Source organism: Meles meles, chromosome 14 (assembly GCF_922984935.1).
Source record: "Meles meles chromosome 14, mMelMel3.1 paternal haplotype, whole genome shotgun sequence".
Lineage (NCBI taxonomy): Eukaryota > Metazoa > Chordata > Mammalia > Carnivora > Mustelidae > Meles > Meles meles.
Window position 1 is genome coordinate 85,899,599 of NC_060079.1, and position 27,404 is coordinate 85,927,002.

The 27,404-nt window shown below is 63.0% G+C and overlaps 2 protein-coding genes across 2 annotated transcripts; one reads left to right on the top strand and one right to left on the bottom strand.

The window, feature by feature from the left end:
- Positions 1-96: 96 nt before the first annotated feature.
- On the bottom strand, positions 97-5,300 carry ATP4B (ATPase H+/K+ transporting subunit beta). The gene is made up of 7 exons (XM_046028345.1): positions 5,189-5,300; positions 4,447-4,575; positions 2,635-2,748; positions 2,290-2,489; positions 1,368-1,424; positions 738-836; positions 97-258 (listed from the first exon to the last, which is right to left on the bottom strand). Exons 1-7 carry the CDS (start codon positions 5,298-5,300, stop codon positions 97-99), a joined length of 873 nt encoding a protein of 290 aa, XP_045884301.1.
- Positions 5,301-11,664: 6,364 nt separating this feature from the next.
- Positions 11,665-21,798, top strand: GRK1 (G protein-coupled receptor kinase 1). The gene is made up of 7 exons (XM_045978476.1): positions 11,665-12,363; positions 13,848-13,975; positions 16,004-16,161; positions 16,634-16,717; positions 18,826-18,950; positions 20,370-20,571; positions 21,500-21,798. The coding sequence occupies exons 1-7, from the start codon at positions 11,665-11,667 to the stop codon at positions 21,796-21,798; spliced, it is 1,695 nt and encodes a 564-aa protein (XP_045834432.1).
- The last annotated feature ends 5,606 nt before the right edge of the window (positions 21,799-27,404 follow it).

Sequence of the window (27,404 nt, forward strand, 5' to 3'; positions counted from 1 at the left end):
GAGGTGTTGGACAGGTGCCGGCCGTTCCCGGGCAGGCCGCGGAACGCTGGAAGCCTGGTGGGGGGCAGCAGGGGCCCGCGGGCAGGCCGGCCCCCTCTACTGCCGAATGTTGAGCTTGAACTCCACTTTCCCTTCGTAGGGGTCGTGGGGGTTGTCGGACGTCACGTAGTCGGCCAGGATCTTGCACACGACGAGGATCTCCGTGTTTCTGGGGACATTGAGCAGCTTCGCGGCGACCAGAGGGTTGCTGTAGTGGGGCTGGAGCCCGCGCGGGAAGACGGAAGAGGACAGCATGAGAAGCGGCGCGACAGGGTCCGGTCGGGTGGCAGAGAAGTGGCGCCTGCCTGCTCGGCCTGCGCGGGGCACGTGCGGAGATGCACTGTCCCCACCGAGGGACGAGGGGAACCCGTCCGGGCTCGGGGGATAACGCCAGGGATGAGTTCAAGTACAAATTATATTTGGTGAAAATTACCATAAAAACAGGAAAAATGGAGAGATTTGAAGGCCGCACTTTAACGGGGATACATGGTTGTCTAACAGGATTTGGGAAACTCTGAAACTGAAACCATTCGCTTTGGTACGGGTGTTTCGCATGGGAGCTGTGTTCAGGTAGGGAGACACCCAGAGGGCTGCAGGGTCCCCGGTTCCACTGGCATAACGAGAATGTTGCAGGTTTCCTTCGTTGCTGGGTTTGGGACAATGACGCGGTTGTCGTCGGGGAGACGAGAGCGGCCTACCTGCGCCTTCTTCCCGTAGTAGGGGAAGTAGTGGAGGCTGAAGGTGCCCCTGGGCGGGTAGTACTCCACCTGGAGGGGCCGCGCGTCCGTGGGCGGGTCCTGCGGGCGGAGAGGCGGCGCCGGAGTGAGGCAGGCTCCGGGCATCCGCGTGTGTCCCCGTGTGTGTGTGAGCTGCCCGGCGGGCGGCTGGAGCTTGGCAGAACACGGACAGAGGACAGCTCAAGTCGGCACACGTGTGTGGTCCCAGGAGACACAGCCTCACCCCACAGCGAGGTGGGCGCGGGGGTTGGGCGCTGTGCAGCCGGGGGGGAAGACCCGCCTCGGAAAAGACTCAGTGGAGACATGTTTGTTTTTGGGGGGCTGGTGTTTTACAACCGGTTTTGAGAAAAACTGGAGGAAGTGACTGCTGACTCTCAGCAGGTTTTTCCAAATTGCCACCAAACACTCAGAAGGTGTGAGTAATAAGCTGTCCCAGATGCTTCCTGGGCCGGACGGTGGCGGAGGTCGCTTTTCTTACAGGCTTTAGTCCCTGGCAGTGCAGCTGCTGGGGGCTGGGGGGTGGTGCAGTGACTGTGGGCCGGGCAGCTGCGGGGAGCTGGGGCGGGGGCTCTGGCCAGACCACACACTCACCAGCAGGGCGCAGTCCGCCCGGGGCGCCGTGCTGTTGCTGGGCAGGAAGTTCACGATCTGGAAGGAAAGGGCGTCCGTGTCGCTCTGCTACCGACTGCGTGCATGAGCGAGCGGCCTGTCCGAGCGGCCGGAACCTGGCCCCACGCGGTGGTCTTGGCCGCCGGCGCATGGCAGGGCTGGGCAGGAGGGTCCGCGCGGTGGCCGGCCCTCTCTGGTGCTCCGCGGTGCTGTGACGGCGTCCCCTTGGGTGCCCGCCCGTGCCACCCGGCGCATACTCTCTCGGCCTCCTGGGTCCCGGCCGTGTGTGTGCCCGCGCCCTCCCCACAGTTCCGCCCCGGTGCGCATGGCTCCCTCCGCCGAAACCCCGCGGGGACCCTGGAGCGTGTGCTGTTCAGACGCATGGGAACCCAGGTGTCTCGGGAAGGAAGTGTAATCGTGCGGCACGCTTGTTGGCCGACACGGAGCAGAGAGCCCCCGGCCTTCCTGCCCTGTTGGCTTCCAGTGGGATGTCCCCTCCCTGCACCCCAAGGCTGGAGGGACGATGCCACCCTGTGGTTCGCTGGCACCGGCCCGTTCAGCCTCCCTCGTGCCCGGCAGAGGGTCCCTAGCCCGGCTGGGGAACTACTGCGGGACGTGGTTCCCAGCCATCCTCGTGGCACCTGACGTGGCCCGGCTGCTGGCAAGCTGTGTGTGCATGCGGCCGCCCTGAGCAGCCCCGACTCTGAGCTCAGCGTCCAGTGCAGAGCCTGGAGCCAGGGCAGTGTCTGAGCTGTTCAGGCCGGATCTAGGGAGCGGTCAGCTGGGCTGGCTGACGGGCAGGCCGAGCAGAGGAGAGGGGGGAGGGGCCGCAGCGCGTGTCCCAGCCCCAGGCCCCTCCAGGCCCCGGCTGGGTCTGGGGTCCGTAGCCCTGCCCTGGGCTCACCCTGTTCATCTTAATGAGGAAGCAGGGCTTTCCTTCTGCGAAGCCGAAGCTGGGGTCCGTCCGGCCGGAGCAGTTTTGTAGCATGTCTGCGGTGAACTTGCAGGAGAACTTGGTGTGGTTTGGGGCCTGGAAGCTTTCCTGGAAGAAGTACTTCTCGGAGGTGCAGTTGATGCTGTCCTCCTGGGAAGCGGGCGAGTAGCCTGCCGGGACAGACGAGCCTGTGGCGCCGACCTCCAGCCACAGCCTCCTGGTGTGGTGGGGCTGGCGGGAGGGTGGGGAAGCCCGTACCCTCCCTGAGCCGGTTAAAGAGGGAAGAGCAGAGGTGGGAAGCGTTTTAAACGTCACCTGCCAGGAAGTCGTGGAGAGTGTGCACGAGGTCCACCCAGGTCCTGTTGTCAGAGACGTTATAGGAAATGTCCAGGCCTTTCTCCCCGTAGACATCTGGCCGCAAGGTCACCCCTGGAGGGAGAGCACGACACGTCTTACTCCGATCCCCCCAAAGTGCTGGTCACATCCCAGCCACGTGCTGCGTCAGTGGCCTGGCCTGGTGGCCGAGGTGGGCTGCTGTGGTCCCGGCCAGTCCTGGGTGCTCAAGGGCCCCTGGGCAAGGAGGCTGCGGCCAGGTGTCCTGCAGCACGGGCTCAGCAGGGACCCGCCCGCCCGGGAACTGAACCGCGTCGCCAAATGAAGTTGTGTTGGAATGCACACTTGGAAACGTCACTGGCTTCGGTCACGTCTGAAAGCACTCAGACACCGTGTTATTGTACGAGGAAAGGAGCGCACGTGCGGCGTCGGGACCGTTGCAACGTTGACTGTTGTCGGGCAGCCTTGCTTGTGCTCACACGAAGACGCACAAACCAGCGTCACAAGTTTGAGAGACAGGATCCTCGTGCTCGGGTCCTACTTGACTCTCCCATTTCCCAGCGCCCTCGTCATCAGGCTGGCTCGGCTCCTCCTGTCCACGGGGACCGGTGTGTTGACCGTGTGCACGTTCCACAGCTCAGGAAGCCAGTCCCGTTGGCGGGACTTCGTGAACAGTCGGCTGCTGTGGGGGTACCAGCGGCACGTGGCTGGAGGGATCTGACCGAGGGGAGAGTGGGCCCTGCTCACGAGCGCCCGCCCCACGCGTGCACCGCGGCTGCTCACTGTGGGCTCATGGCTCGCTCGCCCGCATCAGGGGCGGCTGTCACCCTCTGCCAGCCTCCCGGGCCCTTCTGGCCACTGGGCTTCGGGCAGATCACGCTACAGTTGTATCCTGAGCTTTGCAACGTAGCGCGTTCTGCCCCGAAACTGGGTGAAACCCTCATGGCTGCCTGTCGGTTGTCTCTAGAAATGAGCGCCCACAAGGCACTCGGGTGTGTGATCACTGATCAAGGGGTTCACGGGAGACCCCAGCACCGAGGGAGACACGCCCACCCCGGCTCCGGGGCCCGCGCCCGCCACCTTCTAGAGACGTGCCTTCTCCTGGCCTGTCCTGGGGAAGTGCGGGGCTGCGGTGGCCCCTCTGCGGTGCTGCTCCCTCAGAAGGCATCCAGGCCGCCCCTCCCCGACCCCAGCTCGTGCCTGCCCGTTCCTGTTCGGTTTGTGCAGCTGGGCTAAGACACCTTCCCCAGGCCCTGGAGGGCTGCCTCTCTGGCTCAGGCCTTGGAGTCCTGTTGTCCCCAGTGACCTCTCCTCTCGGGCCCAACTCGGGGGGGGCGTCTGCTCGGCCTTTGCGCCGGGCCTCTGTCCTTGGACGGGGCGGTAGACAGGCTGCTCTTCGAGAAATGCGTGTTCTGAAGAGCCTGTGGTCCTGGAGGTGGTCCTCCCAGACGGGAGGTGTCCGTGCTGAGGGGTGTCCTTTCCTCCCCACAGACTCTCCGTCCCCCCGTCCCTGTGTCTCGTCCGCCCAGACGTGTCCTGTGTGTGTTCATCCACACAGCAAGTGCGTGAGGTAAAGAGCGTCTCGGTACTAAATCTGTTTTAACAATGAAAACTAGAGCAAGTCAGGCTATAGTCTGGGGTCAGCAGACCCAGACACCGGACACCAGACTGTGCACCCGGGCGTGCCCCTCCAGAACCTGGGGCCACCAGCAGGAACAGTCCCTCCAGGCTGCCCCCCGGGCTTCGTTCTGGAGGGACCCAGCGCTGCCCCGACGCCAGCCACGGCCCCGTTACCTGGTGACTTTAGCTGGTCTTGGTAGTCGGGCGTGTACGGGTCGATCGTGCACATCAGCGTGTAAAGGCACAGGGCAAAGATTCCGGTCATCACCACGTAGAAGCCCACGTAATAGAGGCTGATCCACACTGTGGGGAGAGGGAGGAGGCCCGTGGGACCCAGGGTAGCGCGTCCTCCGGCGGACGAAGAGCTCCGTGGTGTTTGCAGCGCCGTCACGCTCGTCGAGTTCCGGGATGTTCTCACCCAGGAGATGCTCCGTACCCCTTAACTTAAAGGTCCTTAAAAATCATAAGCTTTAGGAACACAGCTTTAAACTTGCTTTTCTCAAATCTAAGACTGAACCTTGGGGCTGCCCCTCAGATGTTCCCACTTTGTAGATGTCTGCAGTTCGTGGGGATTAAAGCTGAAATGGCTTTTTGGGGTCATCTGGTGAGGGAGGTGCGGCCTGGCCAGAAGCCCTGGCAGGGCCTGCGTCCTGGGTGCCTGGACTGCTGGTGGATGGTCCTGCGCATGTCCTCAGAGCACCGCCCCGCCGTCCCCCACCCTCCCTGCCCTCCCCGCTGTCTCCCGCTGTCCCCACTGTCCCACTCTGTCCCCCGCCCTCCCTGCCGTCCCCACTGTCCCCCGCCGTCCCACTGTCCCCTGCCGTCCCCTGCCATCCCTGCCGTCCCCGCTGTCCTGCGGTGTCCCCCGCCATCCCCCACCCTCCCTGCCATCCCGCACCCCTTGGCCGGCACGTACCCCACCGGGATAGGGTCCGGCCCAGCATCTGGCCCGTGTCCGGGTTCCAGCAGTAGCGCTGGAACTCCTCCATCCGCTGGCCGCAGGACTTCTTCTCCTGCAGCGCTGCCATCCTGTAGAACGGGGTGCTGCCCACACCCGGCCCGGGAGGAGAGGGGCCGCCTCTGGGTTTTATAGTCTCCTCCCCCAGAGGTCAAGGTGCTGTGGAGACAGGCTCCAGGGAACGCAGCAGGCGTTGCTGGTCACACCTTGCTGTCCAAACACAGCAGCTATCAGACGTCTCGCCGCCCCTTGTCTCGGGATGCCCTTGGCCGTGTCCTTGTCCGTCCCGATACCGACCAAGGTCAAGGGCTTCCCTGCAGGAGAAGCAGTTCTCTGCTCCTTTCACTTCCTTCGGGGGCGAAGACGTGTGGAGTGTGGGGCAGGTCCGACCCCAGCTCTGTGCCCGAGATGGTCCTGGTCTGAGCCGATGGGGACGGTGACCGGGGGGCTCCCATGGCCATCGCTCCGGCGGGTTACCACTTGCTGGGGAGCACGTCTGACACTGAAGATGCCCCGTGCAAAAGGGGCCAGGAGCTCTGCTCTAGACGTGAGGGTTCCGAGGGTCCCTGTCTTCACCTGCCATCACCCCTGATGTTTCGTGGAGGTGAGGAGGCTTCTGTCCCCCAAGATCTGTTGTTGGGGCCAGGCTGGGGCCCTTCAGGACTACTTTGTGTCTTTGAGGAACTGGCAGGCATACAGTCTGGAGGAACTTTCTGGAAGGGAAAGCACGCCAGTCCCTGCTCACCTGGAGGAGACCCACTGGGCCCAGGGGCTTCTGACCAACTGTGCTGCTGGCTTTAGGACCGTGGCGGTGACTGGGTGGGGGACACTTGGCCTGGCAGCACACCCGTGCCTGCCGGGTCACCTGTCCCACCGCCAGGCTTCGGAGGGAACTGACTCGCCGGGGGTCCCGAGTACCCAGGCAGCGGCGAGCCCTCCCGACCAGCCTGACGCATGACCAGAACCAGGAGGCCTTGGCAGTCTGTGCAGTGGGCCCATGAGGTCGGCTCCCCGGGGCCTCCTCTCTGCACTGGCGACATGCCACCGAAGTCTTCTCCCAAACAGCGAAGTCACAGCCTGATGAAATAGTGGGTGTTGCACACGACACCTGGCATTTCACGGGCGTCCCATCTGGGTTTTCCCTCTGAAGCAGAGAAAGTGTAGCCAAACTGGAGGTTTCTCCAGTGGGGAACGCTCTTGCGGTGGTCCTGCCTTATCTTCTTTAGGGTGACGTAGAGTTTTTTAGCAAAGCGAGTAACCGAAGATTCAGAGGGAATAGGGCCATTTTAGCTTAGACTCACAACTTTTTAACGAACCAATGCTGTGTATTTTCCACGACACTGTTCTCATTCACAACTTCGGCGTTTTAGGTCAGTGAGACTCAGGGGTGTTAGACTGCAGTCTGGGCCTTGGACCCCGATTGCCGGGGCCCGAAGGCACCGTGCCGTCCATGTTGCCCCCAGAATAAACGCCACTTTGAAGTGAGTGAGGTAGGAATTCTTTCTAGAAATCACTGAGTGAAACCTTCCGCGTTCCCTGCAATGCTCAGCGTGCACAGGTTAGCGCAACGACCTCAGTGTGCGCTCTGGCGGGGAGGAGGGGCAAGGGCAGCCGCCTGCACTGCGCGTGCTGAGAGGGTGGCCCAGATAGGCCGTGGGGTGAGGGTGGGCTGCAGGCTGTGTGGGGTGCCCAGCCTCCCCCACCTGGCAGTAACAAGGGGGCCCCCCTTCTGCTGCCGGATAGGGTCCGCAAAGGCCGCTAAAACAAAGGATTTTGGAGCAGGAGAGTGTCCAGGGTTCAGCGGACGGTCATGCATCAGACCAAGGTCCAGGAAGATGGCAGGGTGACTTACACTGTCCGCAGATGCTGCTACCACGGGGATGGGGTGTTGGGATCAGAGACTTTAAGGCAGTTATGATAAAAGTGCTGGAGTGAGCAACGATAAACATGCTTGAAAAATGTAAACACGCTTGAAAAAAATTGTAAACATGCTTAAAAAAAGTTTAAGGAAAGAAATAGAAGATACAGAGAAGAACCAATGGAAACTGTAGATTCAAAAAAAGAGTGAAAGCAAGAAATCAGCAAATGGATTTAACTGTATGAGGGAGGGGACAGAGAAAAGAACCCGTGACACGGAATAAAAAATACTAGACATGATCTGAACAGTAGGACGTAGATTCAGAAAAAAATGTGCAGTGGCTCGGGGACCCGGGGGCCTGCAGTGACGGCACGATGTCGTGCTGTCAGAGTTCTGCAAGGAGAGAAGAGAGGCCGCGGGGCTGGCAACCCCCCGAATTTGGCAAAAGACGTGAACTGCAAGTTGAAGAAACTAATTAAAACCCAAACGGGGTGAATCTTCCAAAGCCCAAGACACAGCATCGTTGAACTGAAAATTGAAAACACGCACATGAAATCTAGAACGTAGCCACAGAAAAGCCATTTGAGTTACAGGTGGTTCCTAGAGGAGAGAAGGGAGCTGCTGTGTTTAAATATCGAGTCCTGAATCCAGCACGAACACCCTTCAGGAATGAAGGGTCCCAGCAGTCCCAAACGGAGGAGAGAAGGACGGTAATCGTCTCCAGTAGACTTACCCTAAAGGAAATGCGCAAACCAGAGTGACTGTGTTGAAAGGGGGCGTGTTGGAGGGTCAGGAAGGCAGGAATAATGCGGAACGCAGAATATGGATGAATACCGTAAGCTTCCTTTTCTTTTTGAATCTAAATTATGTCTCGTGGTGGAAGTAAAAACCGTAACATTGCCCGATATTCTGAATGTGTAGAGAGGAAACAATGTAATTATAAACAGGGAAGATAAAAGGTGATACTCCCTTCACTGGGACAGATAGAAGGGTAGTAGGGAGCTTCTGGGGGGCTCAGTTGGTGGAGGGTCTGCTCCTGGTTTCAGCTCAGGCCGTGATCTCATGGGTCATCAGTTCGAGCCCCACGGGGGGCTCCATGCTCTGTGAGGCGTCTGCCTGATGATTCTCTTCCTCTGTCCCCTCCCCCCACTTGTGTGTGCGCACTCTCAAATAAATAAATCTTTAAAGAAATGGTAACAATGGAATGTGATAGGTCATGTGCATATGATACCAACAGCAGCTAATAAAAGTCTGTAGAGAGATACACTCTAGAATATCATAGATAAATCAAAATTGGATTCTAAGAAATGTTCAAGTAACCCAAAGGAGGTGGAAATGATGAACACTACCCTCAAAATAATTCGTGATTCAAAAGGAAGTCTTGAGGGAAATTAAAAAGAAATGCATAGGACTGATGACAAAATGGAAAGAGAAAACTAGTGAAAAACAAAAGGGGCAGATCTGAGCAACAGTAACATTAACTATAAATGCTATAAACACACCGAAACCTGACAGGAGATTTGAAAACAGGAGCTGACTGGACACCACAAGAGACTCAGATGGAGAGAGGCTGAGCGGGGAAGAACGGCAAAGACGTGTCACACCAGCGTCATCAGAGGAGGCCTGTGTGGCTACATTAACGTGGAGACTTTGCAGCAGAGAAAATTGCGGGATACGAACATTGTGTAATGATGAAGGGTCAGTGTACCAAGGAGACAGCGCAACCCTAAATGTGTGTGCAGCAAAGGACAGGCGGCAAGATGGGGCGGCAGATGGACAGATCTGCGCTTAGAAGTGTATCCGCGACTTCAGTCACGGGCTTCAGCGTCTCTCCCAGCAGCTACGGAACAGCTCCACAGAGAGCCAGCGTGGCCAGAGAAAAACTCAACAGTATTGTCGACCAACAGGACGCCGTTGACGTTTCTCCAACACCTGCCCCGTAGCAGAATACAGTTTCTTTGTAAGTGACCTTGGACCATACACCAGGGTTGACCGTGTCCCGGGCCGGAGAATAAAGCCCAACAAATCTGAGCGTCGAGATCAGGCCATGTGTTCTCCAACCACGATACAGTCACACTTGAAATCAATAACAAAACAACAGGAAGTTCTCCAAACACGTGAGAAATGAACACTACCCCCAAAATAATTCGTGATTCAAAGGAAGTCTTGACGGAAATTAAAAAGAAATGCGTAGGACTGATGACAAATGGGTGACGTCAGAATTCATGGGCCGCAGCTGCGGCGCAGCAGCTAGACAGTGCCTGCTCTAAGTGCTCTGATACAGTCTCAAGTTCGTGATCTAAGTTCCCACTTGGAAAACTTAGGAAAAGAGTGGGGTAGCAAGTAGAAAGAAGAAATAAGAAATTACAACAGCAATCAATGAAATAAGAACAAAAGAAAAGGGAAAGTCAGTGAAAGAGCCGGTTCTTCAAAAGTCCATAAAACTGACGAATCTATGGCGAGAGGAAAGACAGGTGATCCCGTCAGAAACGAAGCATCACGGGGCACCTGGGTGGCTCAGTGGGTTAAAGCCTCTGCCTTCGGCTCGGGTCATGATCCCAGGGTCCTAGGATCGAGCCCCACTTCGGGCTCTCTGCTCCGCGGGGAGCCTGCTTCCTCCTCTCTCTCTGCCTGCCTCTCTGCCTAGTTGTGATTTCTCTCTGTCAAATAAATAAAATATTAAAAAAAGAAAGAAACGAAGCATCACTACAGACCCTTACTACACAGGGAAGTGTCACACACGGTTCTATATACATATAAGCTCAACAACTTCCATGAAATCGGCCTCCTGGAGAAACATACCATGTCCAATTTGAAATACATACTCTGACCAGCCCTATAACTGCAGGAAATTGAATTTGTAATTTAAAATCTTCCAACGGGGTGCCTGGGTGGCTCAGTGAGTTAAGCCTCTGCCTTCGGCTCAGGTCATGGTCTCGGGGTCCTGGGATCGAGTCCCGCATTGGGCTCTCTGCTCAGCAGGGAGCCTGCTTCCCCCTTTCTTTCTGCCTGCCTCTGTGCCTGCTTGTGATCTCTCTGTCAAATAAATAAGTAAAATCTTAAAAAAAAAAAAATTAAATCTTCCAACAAAAACCCTCCAGGCCCTGATGGTTTCACTGGAGAATTCGCTGCAGCAAACCCCAACCACTACCCCGGGAACCCTCACGGGAGGGCAAGAAGGGCTCAAGGAGGGGACTATGGCTGCTCAGCAAGTTCTTCCTTGGCCTCCCCTGCCTCTGCCCACACCCACTTGCAGAACCTCTCTGCCTCCCAGACACCCTCTTCTGCCAGGAGGAACGTGGGTGGCCGGCCTTCCCCACCTCTGCTGGCTCCTACATCCGTGATTCTGTAAGCTCTCCCTTCCTCCACTCCCGAAACCATAACCGACCTCCGTCACTTCCTTTTCTTCCCCGCACAGTTACTGACCAGCTGCTGTGTACGAGACAGACAAGACCATGTCCTTGTGAAGGTGACATTTCTGTTGGTCCTGGCATCCCCAGATGTCCCCCAGGTGTGTCCCCCCATGTGTGTGGCCCAGGAGTGTCCCCCCCCAGGAGTGTCCCCCCCCAGGTGTGTCCCCCTGTATCTCCCCATGTGTGTCCCCCAGGGATGTCCCCTAGGTTTGTCCCCCCAAATGTGTCCCCCCCAGGTGTGTCCCCCCAGGCCTGTTCCCACAGATATTCCCCAGGTGTGTCCCCCAGGGGCCCTGTCCCCCATATATGTCTCCCATGTGTGTGCCCCAGATGTGTCCTCCAGCTGTGTCCCCCCAGGTGTGTCCCTGGCCTCTTCACTCCGCTCTCCCTCCTGCTCCTCTCAGTTCGAGGCCTCAGCCCTGCGTGTAGCTGAGGGTCTCCTGCTTCAGCCCTAAGTTCACCAGAAGCTTCTCCAGGCGTCTCTGCTTTGCGAGCTCAGCCCCGGGGCGGGGGGGGGCTGATCCCTGGGCAGGTGCCGGGTTACCTGAGGTCCCTGGTGCAGATAGGTGACCTGGAGGCCACGGTCAGTGTCAGGCCGGGTCCCCACTAGCCAGTCCCCTGGCCGTGGTTTCACCGTCAGACACCCCCGGAAGCTGTTCCCTGCAAGTTTTTTCTCTGAATTCCTGTTCCCAGCTGTTTTCCCTCCTACTTGCTATTTTTTAAGGCGAAAATGAAATGTAGTGAGAAAGCCCCCAGCCATCTGGGGTTTCTCGGGACCCCTCTGCCTTCTGTCTGACCTCCCACTCCTGCAAGAGAAGAAGCCCCTGCCACAGCTAGGGGCCACGGGGCAGCTTCAGCAGATGCTTCGGGGTCTGCCCTTTGTCCTTCCTGGCGGGCTCCAAGGAGGAAGTGGCAGGTGGGGGAGGGGCCACGTAATCCTCCTGGAAGAAGCTTAGGGGATTGTCTTTTTCTGGCACCTGCTCTGTGACCCTGGGCCGGGATTTGGCCAGAGCTGTGTCAGCTGGGTTCCTGGGCTCCCGGCACGGCCGCTAGTCACCCTCGCACCTGCTGGGACGCCTGCTCTCTAGGGAGGGCAGGGGGCACGGGCCTGGGGTGGCGGGTCCGGCCTCTCGTGCCTGACGCAGCAGGTGGCCAGCACCGGGATGGATTTCGGTTCCCTGGAGACGGTGGTGGCCAACTCGGCCTTCATCGCTGCCCGCGGCAGCTTCGATGGGAGCAGCGGCCCGTCCTCTCGGGACAGGAAGTACCTGGCCAAGCTCAAGCTGCCCCCGCTGTCCAAGTGCGAGGGCCTCCGGGAGAGCTTGGACCTGGCGTTCCCGAGCGTGTGCTCAGAGCAGCCCATCGGCAAGCGGCTGTTCCAGCAGTTCCTGGGGGCCGACGAGAGATACGTGCCGGCTCTGGAGCTCTGGAAGGACATCGAGGACTATGACACGGCTGATGACGACCTCCGGCCTCAGAAGGCCCGGGCCATCCTGGCCGAGTACCTGGACCCCCAGGCCAAGCTCTTCTGCAGCTTCCTGGACGAGGGTGTGCTGGCGAAGGCCCGGGAGGGGCCCGTGGCGAGCGGGGACGCGCCCTTCCAGCCGCTGCTGCAGGCCACCCTCGCGCACCTGAGCCAGGCGCCCTTCCAGGGGTTCCTGGACAGCCTCTTCTTCCAGAGGTTCCTGCAGTGGAAGTGGCTGGAGGCCCAGCCCGTGGGCGAGGACTGGTTCCTGGACTTCAGGGTCCTGGGGAAAGGGGGCTTTGGGGAGGTGTCCGCCTGCCAGATGAAGGCCACAGGCAAGCTGTACGCCTGTAAGAAGCTCAATAAGAAGAGACTCAAGAAAAGGAAGGGCTACCAGGTGGGCCACTGGCCGCGCATGGGGCTGGGAGGGCCCTCGGGGGCCGCGTCCCACCCCGCACGGCACCCTTCATGGACTGCCTCCTCTGCCCTGGGGATGCCGGGTCCCCCCCACTGGACAGCCTCCGCGTCCTGAGCTGATGGTCTGGCCCATGGGGCACGGAGGGGCCCGTCCGCAGCTCTGCTGCCCCCGGCCCGGCCCGGCCCCCACGCAGGGTTTGCTGTGACCCCTCTTGGAGGCGGCCTCTGCGTTTGATGGGGGCAGTTCTGCATCCTGTCAGCTGTCTTCTTTTCTTCGAGGTTTATCTTATTCACGTATTCATGTTTAAAGACTATTTATTTGAGAGAGGGACAGAGGGAGAGAGCATGAGTGGGGCAGGGGCAGAGGGAGCCCCAGGCTCCTCGCCGAGCAGGGCGCCTGATGCGGGACTCGATCCGAGCACCCTGGGATCACGACCTGAGCCAAAACCAAGCCCCAGATGCTCAGCTGCCAGAGCCCCCGGAGCTGCTCCAACCAGCCTTCCCGTGTCCCGGTCACTGCCATGAAACGGGAGCAGGTGTTGGGGAGCCGTTGGCTCTCTGCGCGGCTTTCGGGAGCGCTTGGTGCTGGCTTGTGCTGTGGTGGGGCTCCCCGGGAGTCCGGGCAGCCTGACCGCCTCCGCCACGTCTTCCCCGGGCCGGGGTGAGCCAAGGCACGACAGGTTGCTGCGAGGGGTCTGCTCTCCCCAACAAGGGTGAGACGCCCTTTAGGGAGGGCAGCAAAGCCGCCCTGTCGCAGGAGCTCCTCTCCCGTCCTGCGTGGTTCCTGTCCTTTCCCGCCACAAGCACAAATTCAGCTTTTGGGGTAGACAGCAGCCACCCCAGGGTTTCTCAAGAGTGCTGTCCCCTTGGGGCTGCGGGGACAAGCAGACAGGGTGACGTGTCGTCCTAACGCACGGTGCCCTCTGTCCTGAGGCCAGTGTCCTCACTGAACTTGGTACTCGGGCAGTGTGTGTGTGGGGGGCTTCCGGAACAACAGTTCCTCCTTCGCGAAGGAACTCCGCCATCCTTACCCAAACACAACTTTAAAAAACGTGATAAATGGACAGAAATGAACAGATGCCGGTGGGTCGTGGCTGTCCAGGGGCCGGCAGAGGAGACGGGTCTGGGTCGCCGTGGGCGGGCCGGTTGGGTGTGAGGAAGGACTGCAGGGAGGGCAGCTCAGAACAGGGCGCTGCATCCTTTCCCGGTGCTGTTAGGGCTGCTGCTCCGGCTCCTGGCTCCTTGCCGGAGGCTCCGAAAGCCTGGAGTCCTCAGTAGGCACAGACGCTTGCTCCACCGACTTGGTCTCTGGGGAGGGGCACGTCGTTTGCAGTTGCGTTAGGCACGCTGCTTCGAGGACCTTTGGGATCCTGTTTCTGCTTTCTGGGATGTGGGACTCACTCTTGTCAGCGACCTCACTTTCCCGCTTAAACCTGGGCACTGATTCGACGTCTTGCTTTTCAGGGCGCCATGGTCGAGAAGGCGGTTCTAGCGAAGGTTCACAGCAGGTTCATAGTCTCTCTGGCCTACGCGTTCGAAACCAAAACTGACCTCTGTCTGGTGATGACGCTCATGAACGGAGGTGACATCAGGTAAACGGGGACCAGGGCGCTCAAGCCGCCGAACATGGAGGGGGTCTTGTGCCCTGGGGGCTGCCCACAGCTCACAGACACGGCGAGGAGAAGCCCTGGGCCCCCACCAGCCCACTCCTCTGTCCCTGGGCCGGTACCACTCCAGGAAGTGTGTCCTTAGTCCTACAAGGAACGCGGGCCAGCGGGGAGGTGGCGAGCGGCTCTCCAGCTCCGGGGGACCCCGAGTCCCTGGGGACCTGGGGGTGGCGTGAGTGCGCAGGGGTGCAGGCAGCAGGAGCACGAGGCCCGGGCGAGTGTCGTGGGGCAGACAGTTGGGCAAAGCGTGCGTGAGGACAGACTGGGGCATCACGCTACGATTTGCCCTTGGGGGTGATGGCTGAGCTGGAAACACGACGTGGCAGCTTCGGGAACCGTGACTTGCCGTCGGTGGATCCGGTGCCTGGGTTGGCCGGAGGCTGCAGGCCCGGCCTGGGGCTCCTGGGGGAAGTCGGACCACCGGCTCTCGGTGGGGAACCCCGGGCAGTCGGAGCGCTCTTGCCTCCGTGGGCTGGCGTGAGATGGGGATAATGAGTGACGCGGTGCTCTCGGGGCACCAGGCAGTGAACCTTAATCCACGTACGACCCCCGAAGAGCATCCCAGCCACACAGACGGGGCCACTGCGGTCGGTTCTGCGCTGGTCCACTGGCTCCGCTCTGCACCCTGGACTCCGCGCCTCCGCAGCGCCCGTGGTGTTTGCTGGCCCCATTTTCCAGGTGGGAATTGTGAGGCCTCGACTAAGGGACCCACTTCAGGCCACGTGGAAGAGAAGAGAGGAGACTGGCAAGTGTACAGAACACGACCTATGAGCAGGACACTGCCGGACGGCGTCCCAGTACACGGCCTTACGCTGCGGCGCGCAGCAGCACACGCCGCCGCCCGTGCTGCGCGTCCTAGACCCTGCTCTGCCGTACTCCTCTCTGCACACCTCTTACACCCTGCCGCAGCCTGCCCACCGCGCTGCCTCTACCGCACTACGCCGCACGGCACTACACCGCGCTGCCCGTGCTGTCCGCGCTGCCCGTCTCCCACCACCCTGCAGCTGCCACCGTGTCCCACGCTGCACCATCCCATCCCGCACGTCCCTGCTGCCCCTACAACACGGTACCGCGTAGCACCCTGCACCACACTGTCCCCCGCTGGCCTGTGCGACGCCACGTCCTCCGGCTCTCCGCCGTCTCCTCTCCAGCCCGCCGTGTCACAGTGTCCTGCTGCTCCCGAGCAGAGCTCACTACATTGCTCTGCTCTCCCTCCCGCTCCGTGCACCACGCCGTGCCACACACGGCACGGCACCCACTACGGCGTGACCCCGACGGGGCACCGTCTGTCTTGTCGGCACAGCTGACTCGAGGTCTTTTCTCTTGCTTCTTGGCCTGCCCTGTGCTGGTCGCTCTCCGCCGTTAACAGCTTGTTTCCCCTCGTTTGTTGGGTCTTGCTTTTCTGTGGGAGGCAACGTGGAGGAAACGGGAAAGCACTCTCGGGAGGAGGGACGCAGGCGGGAAAACCACAGCAGGCCCACCCCGAGCCCTGCCCGGAGCCACCCCCGGACTCGTGTGCTCGGGCCTGGGGAGCCAGCCAGCTTGCTTCCGCGGACACTGGAATGGCTGCTTATGGTTGCGGTGACTCGGGGCACTTGCCTGGGCTGGCTGCACCATGCTCTGCCCGTCCTCTGGCTGGCGGTGGAGAAACGGCTTCAGGGTCCACCTGCTGGCCGGTGCGGGCGAGTGTGGGGGCGGCGGGGAGAGCGGTACCCTCTTGCTTCGGCCCCTGTCCCACGGGTTGTGGTGGGGGCCTGCGAGGGCGTGACAAGCCGCCAGGGCTCTCAGGCTGCTGCGGGTCCTCCAGGCTGATGCCAAAACCCCACAATGACCAGACACCCGGCACAGGCTCTGAGGCTTTCACTGTTCCCTGAGATTTCTTTTCCCACGGCCACTGTGGATGCCCCGTTCCCGGTGCCAGGGGAGCATGGCCCCTGTGTGCTCTGACCCCAGGTACCACATCTACAACGTGAACGAAGAGAACCCCGGCTTCCAGGAGCCACGCGCGGTCTTCTACACGGCCCAGGTCATCAGCGGCCTGGAGCACCTGCACCAGAGAGGCATTGTCTACCGAGACCTCAAGCCGGAGAACGTGCTTCTCGACGATGACGGTGAGGGGCCCCCTGGGCTTCCCCTTCCCCGGTCTCCCGATCCCATCTCTCCTCCCGGCCTTCCCGCCCGGCCTGCCCAGCCTGCCCGGCCCCGTTCTCCTGCATCGGTAGGAGGATAGACTGGCTACTCTCTGCCTTCGAAGGGACTCTTGTCCGAAGCAGATCTGGGTTCCTTTACGTTCCCTACACTTCCCCCCTTTGTGTCACTAAGTCGGGCGGACATGGGGCGTTCTGGAGGTGGTTTTGGGCGCCCCAGTCATCGTGGCAGGTGCTACCGGGGCCCCTCTGTCCCTCTGCAGTCTGGCTGGGGCGGCAGAGGCCTCGGGGCCCTGGGGGAGCGTGTGCTGCGCGTGGGTGCTCGTGGGCACGCGTGTGTGCGCGGCGGCTGCCCTTGGCTCCTGCAGGCTCCGGGGACACCGGGGGCCGTTGTTCTGTGGGCCCGCGGGTGACCTCGGCCTGTGTTTGCTTTTAGGCAATATCCGCATTTCTGACCTTGGGCTGGCCGTGGAGCTGAAGGACGGGCAGGCCAAGACCAAGGGCTATGCGGGCACCCCAGGTGAGCCCCGGCGAGGGGGTGGGGCAGCCTCTTGGGCGGGGGTGGGGATCGAGGCGGTGCGACCTCACAGCAGACTGTACAATGGCTGTGATTGTGGGCGTGCCCGGCCCCCGCTGCAGGGGGTCCCACACCTGTTGGTTCTGGAGGGCGACCCGCCCCGTGAAGGGCCTCCTGAACATCAGCAGAGCACGTGTGTCCAACCTGCCCGGCCCCGTGGGTTGGAGCCCCGGGCATCTGCGGCGGGTCGCCAGCCGTGCCCCCTCCGTGCGACAGCGCCCCAACGCGCGCAGACCCGGAGAGCCGTGATGGGTGGCCGGGTTGGCTCTGCAGGGGAGGGGCTGCCCATCCCGGATGCGTGCGTGTGCGCGTGCACAGGTGTGTCTGTCTGTGTGTACACTGTGTGCTCGTACACAACACATTCCGCCCCGGCGGGGAGGGAAGCAGGGCCCGCAGACAACAGGGGGGACCCCCCAGTGTTGGGGCGGGCGTAGTGGGCAGCCCAGACTGCAGGGGAGCTGGGCGCCGTCTCCCATCTGCGGGGCCCCGGGGGTCTGTCCCCCTGTGCCGCCGTGTTCCGGGAGGCGGGGCTCTCAGCCAGCCCGTCCCTGGGTTGACTTGGCTCTGAGGAGGGACTGTTGTCACTAGGAGCTGGGGCTACTTGGACCTTGTTTTGTGTCCCCAGATTCTCCTGCCCTGGGCTCTGAGCCCTTCTGGGTTTGTCCCTGCTGCCGTGGCAGCTCTGTCCCCATCTGTGGCCTCAGTTAGGGACGGTCCCTCCGAAGTCAAGTTTCCAGAATCTGTGGCGCTCCAGCTCTGAGTGGACCATGGGCGTGGGGACGCTCCTGCCGTGTTTACGGGGATTCAGATCGTGAGAAAGCGCAGAGTGCGGCTCCGCAGGCTGGACTCAGGTCGTCGGACTGCGCGTGTGAGGGCCCTGCCGGCCGCCAGAGGGCGTCCCAGGCTTCGCTGCGCCCCGGCCTGTCTCTGAGCAGGGGACGCAGGGGACCCGGGCTCACACACCTGCTCAGTCACTCCCCTGCCCGTCCTGGTGACCGGCATTTCCTGGTGCGTGTCCCAGGTGCCGCGTAGCTCTTGGGGACACAGAGCTGTGTGTCACCTTGCCGGGGCTGGGGGCAGAGCAGGGACCCCTGCGGGGTGTTTGCTGCAGAAAGTGACCCCCTCGCTGCGGCCTGCTGGGCTGTCCCCCAAGACCGTGTTTCTGTCTCGAAGTGGTGGCCGGTTAGATGTGTCCTTCTCACCACATCGGAGCCGTCTGAACAACGGTGCAGCTCCTGGAAAGTGGGACCTGTGAAGGGGCGAAGCATGCCGGGGCCAGGAGGGTCTGTGGGATTTCGCGCCGGCAGCCTCTGTGGGGAGGAGCGAGTCTGTGTCCCCGTCGGCCTGGCCGCTGCACTGAGCACATCCCCTCTGGCTCTGAGCACCACACGTTGAGGGCCGGGAGGCCCCAGAAATCAGCAGGCTCGTTAGCTTTGCTTCCCTGGGAGCGTCGGAAGCCGGCAGGCCCCGGGGCCACCCGCGCCCACAGCACCTGCCAGCTCTGGTCCCAGGGAGTGGGCCGTGGGCCCCAGAGACCGGCCCGTGCACCCCTCCCCCGTGCTGGCTGGCTCCCCGACACGACGGTTCGGGAAAGCCCAGAACGTGCTTCTGGATGTGGGCTCCCCGCGTGGCCCCAGACCCCCTCGTGTGGTGCCGGCCGGCAGCGCGTCCCGTTGCTCTCTGGGTTGTGTTGGCTTAAATCGGCCCTTCTGTGCCCTTTCGGGAAGGAACTGGTAGCGCCTGACCACGACGCCACGGGTCACGCTTGCGCCTGTGTGGCCACCAGGGCCACGGCTCCGGCTGCAGGATGTGCCCCGGGGAGGCAGGGCTTCAGGCTCACGAGAGGCGGCGGCTGGACCAGGGGTGGCGTGCGGGAGGAGACACTCAGCAGCGTCTGTAGGCAGTTCTGGCTGCGGCGACTGCGGGGTTCCAAGTATCGGTGTGGGCGGGGAAGGGCTCGGAGGGGTCGGGGCGAGGAGCCCGCCCGCGGGCGCGCAGGGAGTGCTCAGTGCCCGACCCACGCCGGAGTCTGCGCCCGCTTCTGCCCGCAGGGTTCATGGCCCCTGAGCTCTTGCGGGGCGAGGAGTACGACTTCTCCGTGGACTACTTCGCCCTGGGCGTCACGCTGTATGAGATGATCGCAGCCAGAGGGCCCTTCCGTGCCCGTGGAGAGAAGGTAGGACGTCACACACACGGGTCCCGCGGCTGCCCTGTGACCCCTCATTGGGGGAGCTGCTGCCCAGACCTTGCACAAGGGGCCTCTCATGGTACGTCCTTCCCGGGCAGGAGAGGGGACGTGGCGACCTCATCTCGGGGAGCCCCATGCTGACAAGCGTTTCAGGACCCGCTGGGCCCCGACCTCCCCAACCCCCGCCCCCCACAAGCAGCCCTCAGCTCTCCCGGCCCAAGCCAGTCCTGGGGTGGGAGACAGGGCCACAGGCGCCTGCATTCGTGCTTCCACAGCGGACCGGCCCGGCAGCCTTTCTGAAGAGCCGGCCCTGCCTCACTGTGCCCGGCCCGGGCCCCCACGCCCTCCCCCTGCCCCGGGCCCCCACGCCCTCCCCCTGCCCGGGCCCCCACGCCCTCCCCCTGCCCGGGCCCCCACGCCCTCCCCCTGCCCTGGGCCCCCACGCCCTCCCCCCGCCCCTGCCCCGTCTGCCCCAGAGTCTGGGGCTGCTCCAGCTGCGACCCCAGAACCGCAGGTACCGGCTCACTTGACCTCTTGGGGCCAGCTTAGGGCCCGTAGCAGAGCCGAGACCACAGTAAAGTGAGTCAGGCGACCCTCTTGGTTCCCGGTGCGCACCCCGGTCAGGTCACCGCAGGCCAGAGTCTGGAGCGAGCCGCGCTGCTCGGTCCCAGGAGCCTTCCGCGGGCCTCTGGGGTGGTGCTCATAGCCAACCGCCCTCCAGGGCTTCACGATCCGTGAGCGCTGGTCCCAGGTCACCGGGACAAGTAGAACAATGACATTGTGAATACTCTGGGAGTCACCAGAATGTGGCCGAGAGACGTGAGCTGAGCCCCGGCTGTCGGACCGATGGCCCACGGACTCGCTCACGGCAGGGTGGCCGCCGCCTTCCGCGGGGCCAAGCGTGGTTCTCTCCGGAGCACGGAGAGGGGGTGCCTGGGCCCCAACCGGAAGCCTGGTCGCCTGTGTGTGGTGAGCGCAATGGGCTCCCGCAAACGGGGCTCGGGGGCTGCGTGGCTCCTGCTCTCCCGGCCCGCGGGGCTGTGTCCCACCCGAGAGTCACTCGCGAGAGCCCGGGAGCCACGGCCATGTGCTTTCAGGGAAGGCGAATCTGTGTGTGGGGAAAGCCCGTGGCCGGGGTGGACCCGGGGTTCAGAGTGCACGGGGCACCTCGGGGCTCCTTGTGGGGCTCCCTGTGGACCATGCGGGCCCGACACCCCGTCGCTGGCAACGGGATCTCCGGAAAAGCGCAGAATCCGACACCGGGTGCAGGTGGAGGTGACCGCGGAGGTGACTGGTGACCTCCTGTCACCCCGTCCCGTCACCTCCTGTCACCCCGTCCCATCACCTCCGTCACCTCCTCCGTCACCCCGTCCCGTCACCCGTGACATGGCATGTCCCACTGAGCAGGTGGAGAACAAGGAGCTCAAGCAGAGGATCCTGTCCGAGGCCGTCCAGTACCCGGACAGGTTCAGCCAGGCCAGCAAGGACTTCTGCGAGGCGCTGCTGGAGAAGGACCCCGAGAAGCGCCTGGGCTTCAGAGACGGGACGTGCGACGGGCTCCGCGCCTTCCCCCTCTTCAAGGACATCAACTGGAGACAGCTCGAGGCTGGTATGTCCGGGCGCCTCTGGACCCCGGGGCCGTGCGGGGCAGGTCCGCGGCAGGTCCTTGCTGGCCTGGACCCTTGCCTGGCGCCTCCTGGCTCCCCCCGGCCACCTCCTGCCCCTGAGGAACCCCCGTCTCCACGTCCTGTCACCCTGCGCCCCGGGCTGGGAGGTCGCACACAGGTTTCTTGGGCTGGGGGAGGCTGGCCGGCGTGCGTGGGGGCCATGCTGCTGACCTTCGAACTGAGGGCCCCAACCTGCGGCAGTGACTTTCTATGCCCCGCACTTTTACGGAGCCCCTAACCCAAGACGGTGCAGGATTCTTCAAGCGGTGTGTCTGGAGGACACGTGCCCATTCGGCCAGTTTGTTGCTGTGGCCGGCCCGTGTGCGGGCAAGGCCCCGCCCCAAAGCCTACAGAGGCCCCGTGAACACGGCCTCGCCGCCGCAGCCTGAGGAGAGAAGTTCCTTCTTCTGCGGTGGGGGGCGCTGGGAGCCAGGAGTGGCTGGAGGGTCCCCAGGGCCACTGCATGGGTCTGGCAGAGTGTTTAGCCCAGGGGCCACACGGACAGGAAGGGCAGGGGGCCACCAGGGTCACGTGGCTGGTGTTCTGTGTCTAGCGACTAGGGCCCCGTGGCTCCTGAGCAGGTTGGGGGAGAAGCCAGCTTGGAAAGAAGATGGGAGCTCAGTCCTGGGTCACTGGCTGTGGGGCGTCCCCCCTGCAGATGGTGACGCCCCGGGGAGGCTGGCGTGGGACACGGGCCCGAGCCCTCCGTCCCTTGCCTGGACACGAAGGCCCTTGCGTCTTGCTCAGCTGCGAGGCACCCGAGAACCTTCCTGAGCCCCCAGGACGCCTGGGGCAGGGCGACCTGCTCGCAGAGCACACGGCTGCTCCCTCCCCCACGTGTCGCGCGTTGTGTGCTCTCTCTCTTCACAGGGATGCTGACACCCCCCTTCGTCCCGGACTCCAGGACGGTCTACGCCAAGAACATCCAGGATGTGGGCGCCTTCTCCACCGTCAAGGGCGTGGCCTTCGACAAAGCCGATGCTGAGTTCTTCCAGGAATTTGCGACCGGCAGCTGTCCCATCCCTTGGCAGGAGGAGATGATCGAGACAGGCGTGTTCGCGGAGCTGAACGTGTGGCGTTCTGACGGGCAGATGCCCGACGACATGAAGGGGGTGACTGCGGAGGGGACGGCCTCGGCATCCAAGTCAGGGATGTGTCTGGTCTCCTGAACGTGCAGGGTGGGGAGCTCTGCAGCCCGTGGGGGCGAGAACGGCTGCGTGGGCCGGGCGCCCGCGGCACTGTCGGGAGAGAGGCTTGGTGTGAACACACGTCCGGCCTGGAAATAGTCCGCTCCCCTGCCCCTCAGACAGTGTCACTCCGTAAGACACCGCGGTGGTCCCCAGAGGGTCTAGACCATCAGGCCTAACCCAGGGACTCCCGTGGACATGCCAGGCCGCCGGGGGGCTGGCCACTGGGCCGAGGGCAGCTCATGCTGGGGACACGCAGCCCGTCTTTCCTGACGCCTCACCTGCATCTTCCCGGAGCCCGGCCCTCAGTGGGGGGACTTCTCCTGCTTGGCTCAGGGGCTGGCAAACTGTGCCCATGGGCTCCCGGGCGCCAGCGGAGAGGCCCAGGCGGGGGGGGCCTGCTCCTGCCCCCCAGGGCCGGTCACCCTCCACATGATGGTGACGCTGGCCTCAGCCAGGTGCTGAACGGTGCAGGCTCCAAGGGGTGGCCTTGCCCAGGCTGGGGCCCCGGTGTCCCAGGGGAGAGGAGGGGACAGGGCCGGGGGCTGAGAGCCACCGCAGCAGCCTGCCCCTCGTTCTTTCGTCCTGGGAATACCTCCAGCTGATGGTCCCCGGGCAGACCGGTGTGCGGGAATCTCCTCTCCGCCCCGCGCACCTGCTTGCCACCAGGCTCTGCCTCCTGGCGTTGTCGGGACAGACTGGCGGCTGGCCGGGGACAGGCCATCTCCATCCCTGCGCCTGCAGCTGGGCCCCAACGCTGTGAAGCCCAGACGTGCCTCCCTCTGGCCTGCGGCCCCGGCACTGTCCTCGTCGGCTCCCGTGTCTCCCGCTCCACCTCCCCATCCCGGAGCCTTTACGCATCTCAACAGGAAGCACGTGGTTTTGGTGGCAGCGGCCTCCAAGAGACCACGTTCGCTCCTGGTCAGGCTTTGCTGGCATCGGGCTGGGAATCCCTTGGTGGGGCCCACCCCTGGGCAGGAGCTGTGGTTAGGGGCAGTGGGGTACCTTCCGGAAGGGTCTCTTCCTCTCCTAGGGAAGAACTTCAGAGTCCTGCACCTCACCGGCCGCGCCACGTGCTGGTCCAGACAGTGAGCCACGCGGTGCGGCATTAAGATGCAGGGCGCAGTGGGCATCACGGGGGCAGACTCCCCCCATGGGCGTCAGAAGAAACCCTGGCATTTAACTTTTGGGGGGCTGGTGTGAGGACCTGCGAGGGAGTCCAAAAGACAGCGTCTTTCCTCCCACAGGTGCTGGGCTGACTGCCTCCTTTCCCAGCAGCCGTCCGCCCGCGTGCTGGGCCGTCCCCGTCCTCATGCCGTCAACCCCGAGGGTTGGGGCATCTGTTGCCCGCAGACGTCTACATGTGGTCACTCACCCCACCCTCGGGGAACAGGGGTTCTGCAGCCCACAACTCGGCCGGGTCTCTGCTGGGACCCCCTCCTGTCTGGTGCAGGGATCTGCAGGGGCCGCGTCCCCTGCACTCGCACGTGGCACACAGTTGTTCAGGGTGCAGAGGCCAGTAGGTGGTGGAGAAAATCACGTGAGTTCTTCAGAAGACGTTATGCACACAGAGCCTCTGAGCATGCCCTTGGACCAGAGCCTTGTCCCCTGGCCGTGCGCGTGGCCCGCCAGAGGCAAAGAAAGCTCCAGGTGGGCCTGGAGGGGAGTCCAGGGCTTTCTAGCAGGTGCGTGGAAGTGCCCGGCATGTCCCTACAGGCAGCCCAGGCCCAGAGACACGTGCTGCGCCCTCCCCAAAGCAGGACAGAGCACGCTGTCTGGGCAACGGCTGACGGGTCACTTCTCTGTATTTGTGGGAGGAGGCCTGGAGCCAGGCCCCCTGCAGCGCCGGCGGCCGGTGGGGCACCCTCTTTGGGCTTCCTGGTGAGACGCGGGACAGCTGCTGCATCTGAATTTCAGGGGAACAGCAAGGACGGTCCTCAGGGTGCGTCCTGGGTGCCGCGGGCGCTGTCCTGACACCCCAGTCACCTGGGGTGGTTTGCCGGGCCGCCGGCCTGGGACAGATCCCAGCTGACAGGGGTCAGTCAGCGGCTAGGCCCTGCACTGGACTGGCGGGTCTGGTGGGCTAGTCAGTGCACTGAGTTAGCGGGTCTGGTGGGTGTGGCCATGACGTCAGCTCTCTCTCCATCTGTCGGGAATGGGGCTTTGCCGCAGCGCCCAGCCCCTGGCTCCCCCATCTAGAGGCGACCGTGCCACACTCTGACAGCAGGCTCCAGGCAGTGCCGTGCGAAACCCAGGCATGCGGCGCTGCGGCTCCCAGGGGACGCCCCTCCTCCGAGCGCTCCTGGCAGTCCCATGGGGGCCCTGGTGCTTGGAACTTTCTTCACTGTCTCGGGAGATCCCTGCTGTGGGTGGTCTTCTAGTCCCAGGGCTCCGGTTGGCCCACACGTATGAGGGTCCTCCCCTCAGCTGTGGCCTGGGTCTAGGGGACACGCCGCCTGTCCTGGACGCTCAGCCTTGGGGGCTGTCAGGGCCTTTGGGCACCTGCAGGCTTGTCTCTGGCTCAGGGGCTGCCCACACCAGGCCTAAGGGGGGGGATCCCCTGACCATCACTGCCCCTACGGTCCTGCATACCGCAGCCACCGACGGTCTTCCAGACCAGCCTCGGTTCCCCCTCAGGGTGGCCACAGCCGCTTGCACAGCTACGGCACGGGCCACAGCCCAGCAACAGTCACCCCCACGAGTCCGGGCTTCCAGACATGCACCTCGGTGGGGAAAGCACCCACGGGATTTCTCCCCGGGGGAGGCCAGCAGCAGATGGACCCTGGAAACACTGGGGTCCGAAGGACACATGCATCTTTTTGTGAAATTTTGTGACACTTTTGTGAAACACAAAATGCAGTTTCTGTTCAAGCAGAAAAAGGCAAAAATAAACGGTAAAAGAGAGGACAGGTTCTGGGTGATGGTGTGAGTGTACTTGATGGTGTGAGTGTACTTGATGGTGTGAGTGTACTTGATGGTGTGAGTGTACTTGCGTTCTTTCCTGCAGAGTCACACACACGCCCGTGCAAGGCTCGCACACGCTGGGACGTGTGCACACACACGTACCCTGGCACACGCCTGCAGACACGTGCACACACATCACACACACGAAGACACGCACACACACGCACACACACGCACAATCCGCTCTCACCTCTTACGACCGTCAGATGGAAGGAAAGAGCTCGCAGGGCCCCTCCTTCCCCGACCTCGGATCGCAAGGCCCCTGGATTTGCACGCCTCCACCGGGTCCCTCCACCGTGCCTTGTGTGGGTTTATTCTGCTGCTCGTGGTGGTCAGAGGTGTTTGCAGGTGTGGTTCCCTTCCTTTCCACACAGCTGTCGCAGACACTGCTTAAGAGAGTGGCCCTGTGGCCGCCGCGGACAGAGGTGGACCAGAGGGCACGTGGGCCGGTGCTGACGGGCAGGACGAGCTGCTGTGCCGGGAGGGCGGGTGTGAGCATCGCAGCAGACGCCGCGGGGAAGCAGGGCCGCGTGTGTCTCCTCTCCGTGCTCTGCAGTCACGCACGCGCCTCCGTGCCCCTCCGTGCCCATGTGTGAACCAGGTGCTGAGACGCCCATCCGTGGGGTACACAGAGGCTTCCTCTGTGGCCGTGGGTGGCCTAGCACCCGTTGTAAGCTCAATTCGACCCCTCCTCTGCTTGTCCCCAGGCAGGACCCCGGGAGCCCGGGATGAACAGGGAATGGGTCAGTGCGGAGGACAGGGGTTGGTGGGGTTTCACGGGGGCTCACGGCAGCAGGTCTGGCTGTCCTTACTTCTGTGGGTCCCACAGGCAGCGGTGCTCTTGACAGTCACTCTGCCCAAGCCCTTGCGGGGCAGCCCGGAGCGGGGCGGCTGTCACCCCGAGCGCTGGGAGCGTGAGCCGCCTCCCCCTTTTAGGACACTGCGAAGTTGGCTCTGGTTCTGGGCGTGATGGGCTCTTGCCTCCCCCGCCCCACCCGTGAGGGCAGCTGCGGCCGCACCGGCGTGGGACACCCCTAGGAAGGCCGAGTGTGGAGAGAAGGAAGCGGCTGGCTGGGCCGGGACTGAGGAGGACACTTGTGCCTCGTGGGACCTAGGCCAGGCACCGGCGAGGCCGCCACATGCACAAAGGAAAGCAGCCCTGGGCGGAGGGGCTCTCCAGCCAGAGGGCCATGAGGGAACCAGCCCAGTGAGGCCGGCCCACGAGGGACACGCGTGGCCCCGTCCCCCTGCACCAGCACGGCTGAGTGGACCCTGGGCCTCCACCCTCCCTCGTCTGTGACCAGGCTCTGAGTCCCGCACACAGCAGTGCTGAGCCCCTGGGAACGAGACCCTCCCCTGCCCCCGTGTCCCCCTGGTGTGGACAGTGAGAGGAGTAGTGAGCCAGTGGCCCTCCCCGTGGGCACTGTGTTGGGGCACAGCTGCCTGGATACATTCCTCCAGGGACACCCAGTGTTACTAATGGGGCACCAGAGGCCCAGGGTGCAGCGGACGGTCCCTCGCACACCACGACGTGGGACGGACGTCTGGAACTGGCGTCACATGGCACCGATGCCGGGACCACCCAGCAGGGCTTGGGCGACCCCGCGTGTCCGGCCAACACCCATGACGGGGTTCCCAGGCCCCCCTCACGGCCAGTGGGGAGCTACTTGTCCACGGTCTCCCTAGACTGGCTCCCTCGATCACGGGCGCCGTGCCGACGCCCCAGCCTCCCGGGCTCCCTCCTCGCTGCCAGGGTGCACGCTCAGGCCTCCTGGCCTGGGAGAGCCGGGCCGAGCCCAGGCCAGGCCCGCGGGCAGCAGGCGGCTCACAAGGCAGACCTCAGCCTAATGTGGAATTAATCGCGAGCCCGAGGTGGGCTCAGGCGCTACCCAGACCACATAAGACGCAGACAAGGGGCTTGCTTTGGGTTGGTGAAAACCGAGCCTCACCCCCAGTTACATGGAGAAAAGGTGTTTCTACGGTCAGGCTTCTTCCCCCAGGGTCAGCAGGGAGCTCGGAGGCCGTCGGGGGCCAGACTGTGACCCGGTGTGATGAGAGGAGCCACGTGGGGCGCTTCTGCCCGCCTGCCGCCACCCAGGCCAGGTCCCCACTCGTCGTGCGGCTCCCTGAGTGAGGCCTCCACGCCGGGGAAGCCAGGGGTGCGCCGTCCCCCATCCCGAGCGCCGCAGCCGTGCGGGGACACTGCCGCGGGCACAGTGGCTCGCAGTCCTGTCCGCAGGCCGGGCTCCTGGCTGCGGGCACGTGCACTTTGCAGGTCGTCTCCCCAAAACAGGGGACACTGAATGAGCCTGTGTTTGCCGACTCCGCGGCGGGAAGGGTGTTCCAGCTCCCGGGACTCATGCGTGGGCCCCAGGCTTCTGGGGTGTGCGGCGTGTGAGCACAGGGACCTTGAAACCAGAGCTCCTGGGGACGCAGGGAGGCTTCCTGCCCGGGCTCGCTAGAGAGATCGCGCTCACAAGCCCTTCTGGCAAAGCCCGGAGAGTGTTTTTAATTTAAAAAATTCATGTCTCTGAGAACGTCTCCTGTCCTGTTCCACCTCACCGTGAGGACAGACAGGGACCGACAGCTGCTGTCTCTCGGCTCGCCGGTCTACATTATTCATT